Source organism: Epinephelus lanceolatus, chromosome 13 (genome assembly GCF_041903045.1).
Source record: "Epinephelus lanceolatus isolate andai-2023 chromosome 13, ASM4190304v1, whole genome shotgun sequence".
Lineage (NCBI taxonomy): Eukaryota > Metazoa > Chordata > Actinopteri > Perciformes > Serranidae > Epinephelus > Epinephelus lanceolatus.
Window position 1 is genome coordinate 44,771,852 of NC_135746.1, and position 12,430 is coordinate 44,784,281.

General features: G+C 39.2%; 2 protein-coding genes across 5 annotated transcripts in view; both read left to right on the top strand.

Moving 5' to 3' along the window:
- Positions 1-12,430, top strand: part of tnfrsf21 (tumor necrosis factor receptor superfamily, member 21) — a 301,642-nt gene that overhangs the window by 124,731 nt on the left and 164,481 nt on the right. The window lies entirely within an intron of this gene.
- Positions 2,934-9,369, top strand: LOC117252851 (uncharacterized). Its single transcript, XM_078174127.1, has 6 exons — positions 2,934-3,093; positions 5,858-5,974; positions 6,227-6,307; positions 6,449-6,550; positions 6,628-6,714; positions 8,928-9,369. Exons 1-6 carry the CDS (start codon positions 2,934-2,936, stop codon positions 9,173-9,175), a joined length of 795 nt encoding a protein of 264 aa, XP_078030253.1. The 3' UTR covers positions 9,176-9,369.

Here is a 12,430-nt window from a genome sequence, read left to right on the forward strand (position 1 = left end):
AGGTTGGTCTGTCTTTACCAAATTCATGAATGTAATTGTGTTTCAACACTCATCAAGTGATATAATTTTATATTTTGGTTGAAATCTCAGAGCCTCCTTCCATGAAGCAATGTTTTGATGAGTAAACAGGCTGTTCAGTCACTTCATAATCTACTTCTGAATATCAGAGCATAGAGCAGCAGTCTTTGATCAGAGATAATGTAGATTAAATAAACTGTTGTTGATATTGTGATTATTGTTTTGTGTATGACATGACAACAACAGCAGCAGCTAGAGGAGCTGTGAGAACAGCTGACACTAGGACCTGAGAGTGAAGTAAACAGGGTACAGAAAATATTCTGAGGTAATTTCGTCCGTCATTCTACTGTATTAATAGTCACTGTCCTGATCCACCGGCTCTTAACTATTCTTGGTGCATTATTGGATCTGGATTCTTAGATAGCACCTCAGTCTTATTAATCTAGACTAGTGCTGAGTGCTGCTTTCAAACTTAATCTAGAGTCTACATGGTGTAAAAATGCATGAAATCTGTGTAATTAATATGGGACAACTGTGTGGGACAGACTAGGAAGATAATTAATTTTTCACTTATTCTTTGTTTGTGTAGTGGCAATGTTTTTACAGTGTATCTCACAGAATCTGGCATCCACCTTCATGTATTAAATACCAAGTAATATTTAGAAGATTCATTTTAGAGGTGAACTTTAATATGGGTGACAGTGAAGTAGGGATGCACCGAATATTTGGTAACTGAATATATTCGGCCAAATATTGCAAAAAAAACACACATTCGGTATTCGGTGGAATAAGTGAAAAGCAAGGCCGAATAATAGCGGCGTGTTTTGATAACGCAATCAAACAGCGTGCGGTGACAGACGGAGTAAAATGTCGGCAGTGTGGCGATATTTTACTCCGTCCGTCACCGCACTCGCATTTGCAACTAAAAATAGTTTTGTGTGAGCAAAATAAATCATTCAGCACACTGTGCAAGTACAGATTTGAACCAGCAGCAGAAACGAAAGGCGAATCCCGCCAGTTATGGGTTGAACGGGGGTCACAGACACGGACAGGAATGTATTCCTGTCAAATACGGCAGCCATAGTGCTTCGCGGTGCAAGGCTTACCGGCGACGGAGAAGTCCGGCTCCAATAATTTCCTCTTCTTGGCGTCATGACTGCCCAGTAGTACCTGAACAGCCGAGCCGTGGCGGCACACAGGTATGTGACGTGTCAGAGGGGAAACGAGCTGTTTACATTTCTCTCTTTGTGGCAGGTAACGGCCCACAAACATCACCGCACTTTGGGGACTGTTCGTTACTTATGAAGGGACTGTTCTTTACTTGTCAGGGGAGGAGGGTGGCTGGTTGATTTTTATTTTATTTGTTTATTTTATTTTGATCCCCCCTATGTTAATCACTTATTGATGCTGTTTTTGAAGTATGAATAAGTCAATAAGTAATTTATTCCATTGAAATATCATTGATGTATTATAGAAGAGTGATTTATCTTTTTATAAATGACAAAAGGCACATCTGCCTCATTCTTGCCGTGGTATCGCGATACCTGTGAGATACACTGTAAAAACATTGCCACTACACAAACAAAGAATAAGTGAAAAATGAATTATCTTCCTAGTCTGTCCCACACAATTGTCCCATATTAATTACACAGATTTCATGCATTTTTACACCATGTAGACTCTAGATTAAGTTTGAAAGCAGCACTCAGCACTAGTCTAGATTAATAAGACTGAGGTGCTATCTAAGAATCCAGATCCAATAATGCACCAAGAATAGTTAAGAGCTGGTGGATCAGGACAGTGACTATCAATACAGTAGAATGACTAAACAGACGAAATTACCTCAGAATATTTTTTGTACCCTGTTTACTTCACTCTCAGGTCCTAGTGTCAGCTGTTCTCACAGCTCCTCTAGCTGCTGCTGTTGTTATGTCATACACAAACCAATAATCACAATATCAACAACAGTTTATTTAATCTACATTATCTCTGATCAAAGACTGCTGCTCTATGCTCTGATATTCAGAAGTAGATTATGAAGTGATTGAACAGCCTGTTTACTCATCAAAACATTGCTTCATGAAGGAGGCTCTGAGATTGCAACCAAAATATAAAATTATATCACTTGATGAGTGTTAAAGCACAATTACATTCATGAATTTGGTAAAGACAGACCAACCTACAACCTGTCACTGAATCAGAAGAGCAGACATGTCAAACTCAGGCCCGTACAATTATATCCAGCTGCCAAAATATATCATATCATGACTGTTGCCAGTGTACAGGACCACACAGTGATTTATGACCAACACTGCAGCAACCAGTGTGATCTCCACTCTCTGATCAAAACAAACAGCGCGAATGTGCGTGAATGTCTGCTTTTTTGCAATATTCGGCTGAATATATTCGGTGCATCCCTAGTATTCGGTATTCGGTACTTGGTATTCAGCCAAACGTTTCATTTTATTTGGCTTTGGCCACAAATTTTTGTTTCGGTGCATCCCTACAGTGAAGTAACCCTTCACATTTCTGTGGCTTATAGGTAATGAGCTGAAAATGGAGGTAATCGAAATGCATTTGAATTGCAGTTAATTATTTCTCATAGACAACACTGTAAAAATTATATTGAAAGAAAAATAACAGTGATTAAACAAGGCTTATAGAAATGGATTTAAACTTGGGCCAAGCCATTGCCAGCTGAGTACATTTTACTTTTATCTCATCCATACCCTTATTTGTGTGGTTCATAGTGGTTCTGACTTTGTTATCATTGATAAGTGATAGTTAGCATAGTCAGTGTGCTACCTGCAGGAGATTCAGAATCTTTGCTGTTTGTGCTCATCAGTGAATAATTTTTTTCCTTCTGTTTTTCTGCACTGCTGTTAAAGGCCACCAAGGTGGAATTGTCTAATGCGATGGACTTATCCTGCCACACCGGATCTGGCAAAGATCACCAGTCCTCATCGTCCACTCACCCTGAGGAAGTGAAACCTTCAAAGGAACCCTCGACTAAAGTTGGCAAAGAAGAAAGAAGGAAAGCTGTGACTACACGAAGACATGATGATGGTGCTGAGGGTAAGTCTTGAGTCAATCCCAATTCCTATCTTAACCCTCAATCTTAATTTTCAAGCTCAACCCTCAATCTCACTAGCCCTCAAAACCAAGTGTTAAGGGCTATCTTGTGACTTTAAAATGGGACACCCCTCAAAGGCAAATACGTCTTAAGATTATTGGGGGCAGCAATATACCAAAACTCCGTCCAGTCTGTGAATAATCAGTATCATTAATCAGTAGTTGTTGATAAAAAGATGCAACAAGTTTTTTTTCTCCAACACTTTATTTCAATTCTTGTACAAAACAAGCAGTGACAGACATGAACAGAACAAATATGCCAGGGTTAAGAGAAAAGAAAGAAAAATAAAATAAACAAATAAATAAATAAAAAAGTTCAGTAGCTCAAACAATTAAATTGTTTACATGTTTTCCGAGTCTTTATAGCTTTGGAGTTTGTGGAGTGCTGAACGGTTTCTAAGTATTGCTGCATTTCATTCATAAAAATTTTTACAAGTTTTTTCTGTTACAAAATTTACTCTTATGAATATGGAATTTCACTAAGATAATAGATAGATTAATGATATAGAATTGTTTTTGTTTTGAAATGCTGACATCATAAAATCCAAACAGCACATCTTTGTACAGTAATGAAAATAGAACATACATGTTGCAACGAATATACTCAGCGCAGCTCCAAAACAAATATACAGTTACCAAACAACAATCTCCGACAATGCCGTCTGCAGCTGTGCTGATTTCATATTGAAACAGAATGCTTGATTATTAGGGGAACAGTTGCCGTTGTGACTGAGAATTATGTTATGAATATGAACAGTTCACAAGTTACAAATTACTCACTCCCATAGTATTTTGGAGCCTGCTTGCTTTTGGAAAACGTGTCTTCATTGGTGGCCCTGAAATGAATCAGGGCTTGTGTTTTGTCTTGTGGCCCTGAAATGGAACAGAGATAACAGCATTACTTTCTTTTCTTTTATATTTTTTTTGGGCTACCTGTCAGGTATTCGTTAAGTTATTAGTTTAGTTTTATGCAGTATTGCAAGTATTATCACAATGAATGGTTAACATCCAGCAGAACTGGTAAGGCTGTTTACACAGTCACACAAGTGTTATCTGGTGAATTTCATCCACGTCAACGTTTCACTCTTTGGGTTTTAAGTTGATATTTAACCAAATAACCTGTACCACAACAACCGACGTAACTTATTCAGCGGAAAGTCACCAGATAATACGATCTCTAACATTAACCTGCAGCTGTAACGTTACCAGCTGCAGACTCTACAGCTACAGGAGATGACACCGTCCGGTCATCTTACAAAAATGTCGATGCAAACATTTCACGTATATTAAAACAACTTAACAACTACATTATCACTGAGAAAAATGACTTTTTGTAACTGAATGACAGCATACTCGGTTATCAGAGAACCGGGGCAGGCAAGCCGTCACCCGCGAGCAAAAATATGTGTGTTATGCTACTTAGAGGCCTATAGACCATAAAATGACGTTAAACTAAGATAATGCAATGGTTATCATAATTTTAAAACAACTATTAACAAGGAAAATACTCACATTGATAACTCTGCTTCCTTACGCTTGTCACCGCCATCTTGCATTGACTGAATCGTCTGTACTCGGCCGGGTTTGGCTGGGCTCAGTGGATGATACGCAAAGGATTCTGGGATAGATCTCAACAGCAAGGGTGGTCCTGGAAAATCTTAAAAGTGAGGGCCATACAGCCCTTATTCTTGACCCTCAACTCAACACTCTGAGAATTGGGACAGCACTAGCACTTCATGGGAGCGCAGATTTTTGAGACTGAGGGTTAAGATTGAGGGTTAAGATAGGAATTGGGATTGGGCCTTTGTGTTGTAAACACCAGATAGAAAGGGTCATTGAATGGTCTGGGCCCTAAATATATTTCAGAAATGCTCAATGTTTATGACTGTTTTGGAACCAGCTCACTATGGATCAAATCAGGTGGTCAAAAGATATCTCTGTACTAACATCAGCTGTCTTACAGATGGAGCTCTGCCACATCCGTCCCCCACAAGTTCTCGTCCCCCACAAGTTCTTTTGCACCGAAAGAAAGCACAAAGACATGATGATGATGGGAGTGATGGTGATGATGAGAGTGATGGTGATGAGGGTAAGTCCTGGTGTTGTGAACATTAGATAGAAAAGAGGACATTACATCAGTTGTCAGGTCTTGATGCTGACATCCAGTCAGATACACAATTAAATTTAAAGTTTTACTTATTGTCTACGGGTCACTGAATGGTCTGGGCCCTAAATATATTTAAGAAATGCTCAAAGTTTATGACTGTTATGGAACCAGCTCACTATGGATCAAATCATGTGGTCAAAAGATATTTCTATACTAACATCAGCTGTCTTACAGATGGAGCTCTGCCACATCCGTCCCCCACAAGTTCTCATGTTCAGCGCTGAAAGAAAGCACAAAGATATGATGATGATGATGGGAGTGATGGTGATGATGAGAGTGATGGTGATGAGGGTAAGTCCTGGTGTTGTGAACATTAGATAGAAAAGAGAACATTACATCAGTTGTCAGGTTTTCATGTTGACATCGTCAGATATACAATTAACTTTAAAGTCTTACTTATTGCCTACAGGCCACTGAATGGTCTGGGCCCAAACATATTTCAGAAATGATCTATATTTATGATACTTTTGGAACCAGCTCACTATGGATCAAATCATGTGGTCAAAAGATATCTCTATACTAACATCCACTGTCTTACAGATGTAGCTCTGCCACATCCGTCCCCCACAAGTTCTCGTGTTCAGCGCCGAAAGAAAGCACAAAGACATGATGATGATGATGGGAGTGATGGTGATGATGAGAGTGATGGTGATGAGGGTAAGTCCTGGCGTTGTGAACATTAGATAGAAAAGAGGACATTACATCAGTTGTCAGGTTTTGATGCTGACATCCAGTCAGATACACATTTAAATTTAAAGTTTTACTTATTGCCTACAGGTCACTGAATGGTCTGGGCCCTAAATATATTTCAGAAATGATCTATATTTATGATACTTTTGGAACCAGCTCACTATGGATCAAATCATGTGGTCAAAAGATATCTCTATACTAACATCCACTGTCTTACAGATGGAGCTCTGCCACATCCGTCCCCCACAAGTTCTCGTGTTCAGCGCCTAAAGCAAGCACGAAGACATGATGATGATGAGGGTAAGTCCTGGTGTTGCGAAGTCCAACACAACCTCAAAATCTGAGATGCAAAACAAGATTTAAGCTTAAAGAAAACATGATTATATGTGTTGCATCTGAGACCTGACAACAGTTTAACTGTTTTGATGTATCCTTTGTCAGATGGAAACGAGCAACCCACAAACACCACAAGACAGAAGAGGGTAAAGAAAATTGCAGCTAAACGAAAGTACCATGTTGATGCTGATGCTGCTGATGATGATGGTGAGTCCAGGCAATATACACCTGTGCTCTGAAACTGAATCTTTAACTCTTTCACTGAACTAATACATATTTCTCAGATGGAGAGAGGCAAAACATCTCATCCAGAAGACCAACTGTTAAGAGACTTAAGAAGATTGCAAATAAAACACAACACAATGATGACGGTAAGATGAATTTCTATAAGATAGGTACATTCTCAGATGAAATTTCAGGTCACTGGGATCAGGTAATTGATCGGACTAGGATATTAATCATGTTATGTCATTAAATACAAAGATTAAAAGTCACTATTATGACATGAAAATTATACATTTCAGGTAAAAATGCAAAATTTGATTTGATAAAATTATGAATTTATGAGGAGATGAGACTTTTATAATTCATGATTAAAAAGGTTTAATTACATGAATATATTTTGCTGTTTGTCTTTCCATGTATCCACTCTGGTTTGAAAACAAAGCTTCTAACAAGCAGAGGAGAGATTCCCACTCACATAATAACTTCTCCCCTGTATGGATCTGCCATGAGCTTTGTTGAAATCTCAGCTGAGATTCTGTAGCTCTTTGATTTTGATTTAGGCAACACAACTGCAGACTTCAATGACAGAGCCACGACAATACTCAGTCTCATATTTAAATGATATTGAAAATGAACACTTATATTATCTTTCAGTCAGCCCCTGAACTTAAACTTAAAATGTTTCATGAGGGCATCAGCGCTTACCTGAGAGTCTACAGCTCAACAGCTGTCGGTGTTGCTAAGGCTGTAGCTGGGAGGATTTTCAAAATAAAACAAAGCCTGGCATTAAACAAAACAGTTGACATGCTGTGGCCTATTAAACTTTTAAATAACGCATATGTCTCAATAACCCATATGCAGTAACAACTCTGCTCTTGATCCACTCCCCACAGAGGAGGAATAGTGAATATTTGTCATACATATTTCAAAGAGGATCGATTTTGGATTGATTACAGAACCTTATTATCTTAGCTCAGCTATTAGGTTTAATTTTTTTCTTTAATAGGGGCCTGCTGTCTTAATCCGCTGTTTACTCAGCAAATAAGCACTTAAACAGTATAATTCTAATGTAATTACTGATATTAATTTAAAGCGTAGATACTTATCATTACAGATTCACCATCAAACTTAACAAACTCCACTGCTGCTACTTCAGGGCTGCAGCTCGTCAACAGGGCTTAATGCAGTTGGAGGTTATGAGTTGCCAAATCATGGTCAAGAATCCCTTTATCCAAGATGATAACTCTTCATCATCATAATCAACATTTGGCAGAAAACACTGAATTCACTTCAAATGGCTTTATATCCATGTTGTAAACACCATTTTTAAGAAAGACTGAGTTTAACCTCTCTAACTCCGTTCAGACGCCGACGTTCGCCCTCCCTCCCTCCTCTGTTAAATGGTATTTCCTAGGCGCACTACGTCATCAAACCATGTGATGTTTGGTGTCACCGGAAACAGGAAGCTCTCTGCTTCCTGAATCCGGCATCATTTTTCTTTTATTCCTTATGGTTTTCGCATCAGAGCAGCCTAAATACACGAAGTCCAAAATCGCAGTGAGTGGTGACAAGTCATGTCATGCCGTTTTTCGAGAGGAAATGTTAAAGGATTACTCGCGATCTCATGCAGAGCGGCGAGTGGAGACTTAGATCTTTTATAAAAGGTAAGAGTCTCACTCCTACCACTATTTTTGGCTGAGATACACCATCTAGAAAGTGGGGTCATAACTTTCACGTTTCATATGGCTTTATTTGGCAATATTTTATGGTGTTTCTGTGTCATAAACAACATCAGCTATCATATTCACACCTGATTTCAATAAGGTACAATGTTTGAAGCTGGCTGAGTGTTGTTTGATCACTGATAGTACTGTTTTGAAGCCGAGTGACTGACTTGTCATGTGGAGCTCCGCCTGGATCTTTTCATGGTAAAAACACTGTAGAATGGTCATACTTTGAGCAGTCTTCTTCAAATTTGAAACAAGTGTTCATTGATAGTGTGCCTACAGCCCCACAGTGTCATTTACCTGCTCAGATGAAGCCACAGACAGTTATTCATCCTGAAACACATTTTTAATTTTGTTTTAGGCAAAATCTTCAACTTTTTACTGAATTCAGAGGCCCATTACTCTGTCTCTGTATCACCTAGAGTGTTTCTGACACTTTCACAAGAAACTTCAGGGAGTTTTCTTTCTGGCAAGACCTCATGCATGCATGTAGTCAGAGTGGTTCAGAAGCTACACAGTCATTTTAATTTGGGTATGTCATTTTAGGCATTTTCGCTACAAAATGGGGGTGGAGTGCAAGAGGTTAAAATAGTGAACCTACCCAAAAGTTAACCCTGTTTTCTTATTTTTAGATGTTCCAAAGGTGCGAACAAGGCGACGCTGGTCTGTTGAGGAGAGGACTGCAGTCCAGCGAAGGATGGCACAGTTTATTGCTCTCAGGAAAGTACCAGCAAAGAATGACTGCCTGCTCTGCATCGAGAAAGAGTCTCCAGTGCTTAGCACCAGAACATGGAAGGATGTTAAATACTGTGTCTATAACGAAATTCTTAAAGTGGAGAAAATGCTGGGGGTCTATGACTCATGTTTCTCTAGTGTTTAGAGATTTGATGCAGATCTGTTCTTCGAGATCCAGTCTGCTGGCTACAAGCTGCCAGTGTTCAAATTTTGTATTGAGTTGGCGGTAATAAGTACCGTGTTTCTGTTGAACAATATACCAACAAGTTGTTGGTATAGTTGTTGAGTTTTTCATTGCAATTTTTTGCAATAAAATTAACAGTTATGTGCTTGCTTACACTAGCTGTGTTTCTGTCTTTGACAAATAATCTTCAATTTTCTTTTTCATAAATATTCAGCAGTCAAATATCGAAAAGACACCCTGTTGAATTTGCCTCCTTACATAATAAATTTATGAATAATAAAAATGGCTATTCAGAATTGCAAAGTCTAAAATTAAACATTTACTAAATAAGGTTAAAATGTGTAAAAGATAGTATCATAGTATGCAATTATGCTAAACTTGGCCTCAATAAACCTGTAATAAGCATATCTCAGTTATTATTCCCAGTGAAATACTCTAAGTTTCTGGTCCTCACTTTGTTGGTTAAAAACTTTTTCTGAAAACTTTGTGTTTCTCAAAACCTGAAGGGGTGTATAGGGTAAGGGTGCCACCTACTGCCCAGAAATGCTATTTTTATGTTGATAGGTAAAGCAGAAAGGCTGGTCCTCACTTTGTCAGTCGATTTACTCGGTCCTCACTAAGCAGCAAGTACAAGAATGTGTGTGTGTGTGTGTGTGTGTGTGTTTGTGCATGTGAATGTGTGTGGTTTTTACCTTTAAGTTTTTAACCCATTATGAGTGGGGATCCTGTGCAAAATGGTCAAGTGGAGTTAATTTTCATTTCTTTCAAAGGATCAGTTTATGATTGGGGCTCTGGTTTTGGGGTTTTTAGTTTTAGGGTAAGGGTGTTATGGTAAGGTTAGTTTAGTTAGTTTAGTTCCATGTGGAGACAGAAATGACACGACGTCATGTACTGTAAATAAGATAAATAACATAAGGCTATTTAGTTTGTTTAATAAAAGGACATGGTATAGATCTGTTCTATAGGAAAGGTAACCTTAAATGACTTCTTTTATGAAATGAAATAAAATTAACTTGATCATCAAGGGGGGCGGGGGGTGGTAGGGGAAACACTGCTATATTAAGTATCTTGGGCCACTAAAAGCCCCCAGGACAACTTTAGTGCTTCTTGGCACAGACTCTCAAAGCCTGTAGTCCTCTATTAGGGGTTGAACAGCATTCTTTCAAAATAATTTGGCATTTGGTGTTTTGGTTATAATGTTCCAAAATCTCTCTGACATTTTCCTTTCCCCCATTGAGACTGAACAAAATGGAATGTCGTCTTGTGCAAATGTGGTGGCTGCTGGTGAAAAAGTTTTATCAACATGGTTTGTCCCCTGGACAGAAAAGTATTATCAGGACATCATTAAAATGAGTGAACACAGTATTGATCAGTGGCCAGGTGAGTTTATTTACCAATACCAAGTTTATAGCCTTGATTGTTGAAATGAAATCTGTGCAGCAGTCTTGTTGGAGTGAGGGCATTTAGTCTCTACCCAAGATAATTGAGACTTAAGACTATAACACACCAAGCCGATGGCTGGCAATCGGTCAGTGTTGGGCTGTTGGTGAGCATCTGTCACCCTAGCAGGTGCGGTGTGTCCCGCACCACTGCTCCTCGTTGGTCTGAGTTGGGTTTTTTTGGGGGCTGATTCAGCATGTTGAATTGGCAGTGGTGACTGTGGAGCCTGTTGGTGAATGAAATCACTCTGATTGGCGCACGAGGAGAAACAAAGACCAATACAAACTTTTGTTCCATAAGAAATTGTTCTTTATCCATTGAGCTCTTTAGCAGAAAACGTGATGGTTTGTGTTATTGTTCACCGGTGCACGGTAAATAGGCTATGTTCTTTCAACACTGGATTATGTTTTTAATGTGTCAACTGGCTAACTAGTTTCAAGATCGTCTTCCAGTTTCCCTTTTTGAATGTGGATTACAGATGACTGCCATCTGCCGGTGTGGAGTTATTTTCTGTCATGCAGGCACAGATCATACGTGCTGGTTGGCTGTCGGCTGTAGTCTTTGTTTTCATGTACAACTTTTTTGGCCAAGACATGGCAACACAGTAGAGGCCTTCGTTGCTGCTAGTTCTCTGAAGTCAGTTTGGTGTGTCTAGGCTTCATGTTATCTGTACAAAATGTGCAAAGGGTAATAACTGGGTTTCCATCCAAATGTATCGCAAATTTTAAGCAAATTTTGTGAAAATGCGAATTTATCCACGTTTCCATTCATTATTGTTTTGCAAGTATTGGGAGTCAACAGGTCGAGCAGTAGGTGGTGCTTCTCGTGAAAGATAAAAATGCAAAGAACACCCATAATTGTTGAAAATGCGAATAAGATTAGGTGGATGGAAACCCGACTAATGGTTACTGGTGGATTTTTTTTACACAGCAAGGTTACCTTTGTTTATTTTTATGATTTCAACACAGATTTTCTCACAATGTAACATTATCAGGGGAAAAATAGGATGCATGGATAGAGAGTTTACTGTGTCCTTTTGGATTTGAATGTGTCAGAGACACAGCAACAACATGCAGTATATGCCATCATGTTGATAACAATGTAAGTGTCACTGTGACATCCTTTTATACCTCCTTTCCAACTTTCTTTTGCTTCATTAAGCTCTACCTCTCTCTACTCTCCTTTGTTGTAAGCCACCTTATTTCATTCCCCCTGTCTGATAAATTTTGGATGTGACTTTTCTTTCTGTTATTATTGTTACTCCCACACTCCTCTTTAGCTCCCTTGTGTCAACACTGTGGATCAACAGGTAGAGGACATTTTGCCTCATGGTGGAGCTCTTGATGTCACACTGACAGAGGGAAAGACCCAAACTCAGGGGACACCTTCTGCCTGAGACACTTGACTCTCCACATTGAAACTTGTGTGTGTGTGTGTGTGTGTGTGTGTGTGTGTGTGCTGTAATAAAGCTGAGCCACCCGCCACCGTCTCTGTACTCCCTCAGTGCCTGACCACAGAGAACTGGAATAATCTGGTTTCAGCTGCATCAGGGTTGTTGTTTGGTTGGCAAGGCACATTAGTGGGTCAATTGGGTCTCTTACAGGGCAATAAAGACATATACAGATGGAAGGTAATGAGAGAGAGGGGTTGTGGGCTTGACAGGGGGAAATGTTGCATTGTACCGTTGTTGGCTACCCACAGTGGGGTTTCTCTGCTGTTACCTAGCAGCCCTTGTAAGCTCAGATACTTAACATGCCTTACAAAGAAGAGATGGGT

Bases quoted from the DNA above. Each gene is read 5' to 3' on its own strand.
- LOC117252851 (XM_078174127.1), top strand. From the start codon at position 2,934: ATGGACTTATCCTGCCACACCGGATCTGGCAAAGATCACCAGTCCTCA. The intron at 5,975-6,226 runs GTAAGTCCTGGC...ACTGTCTTACAG, and splicing joins TGAGAGTGATGGTGATGAGG to ATGGAGCTCTGCCACATCCG. The intron at 6,715-8,927 runs GTAAGATGAATT...TCTTATTTTTAG, and splicing joins AACACAACACAATGATGACG to ATGTTCCAAAGGTGCGAACA.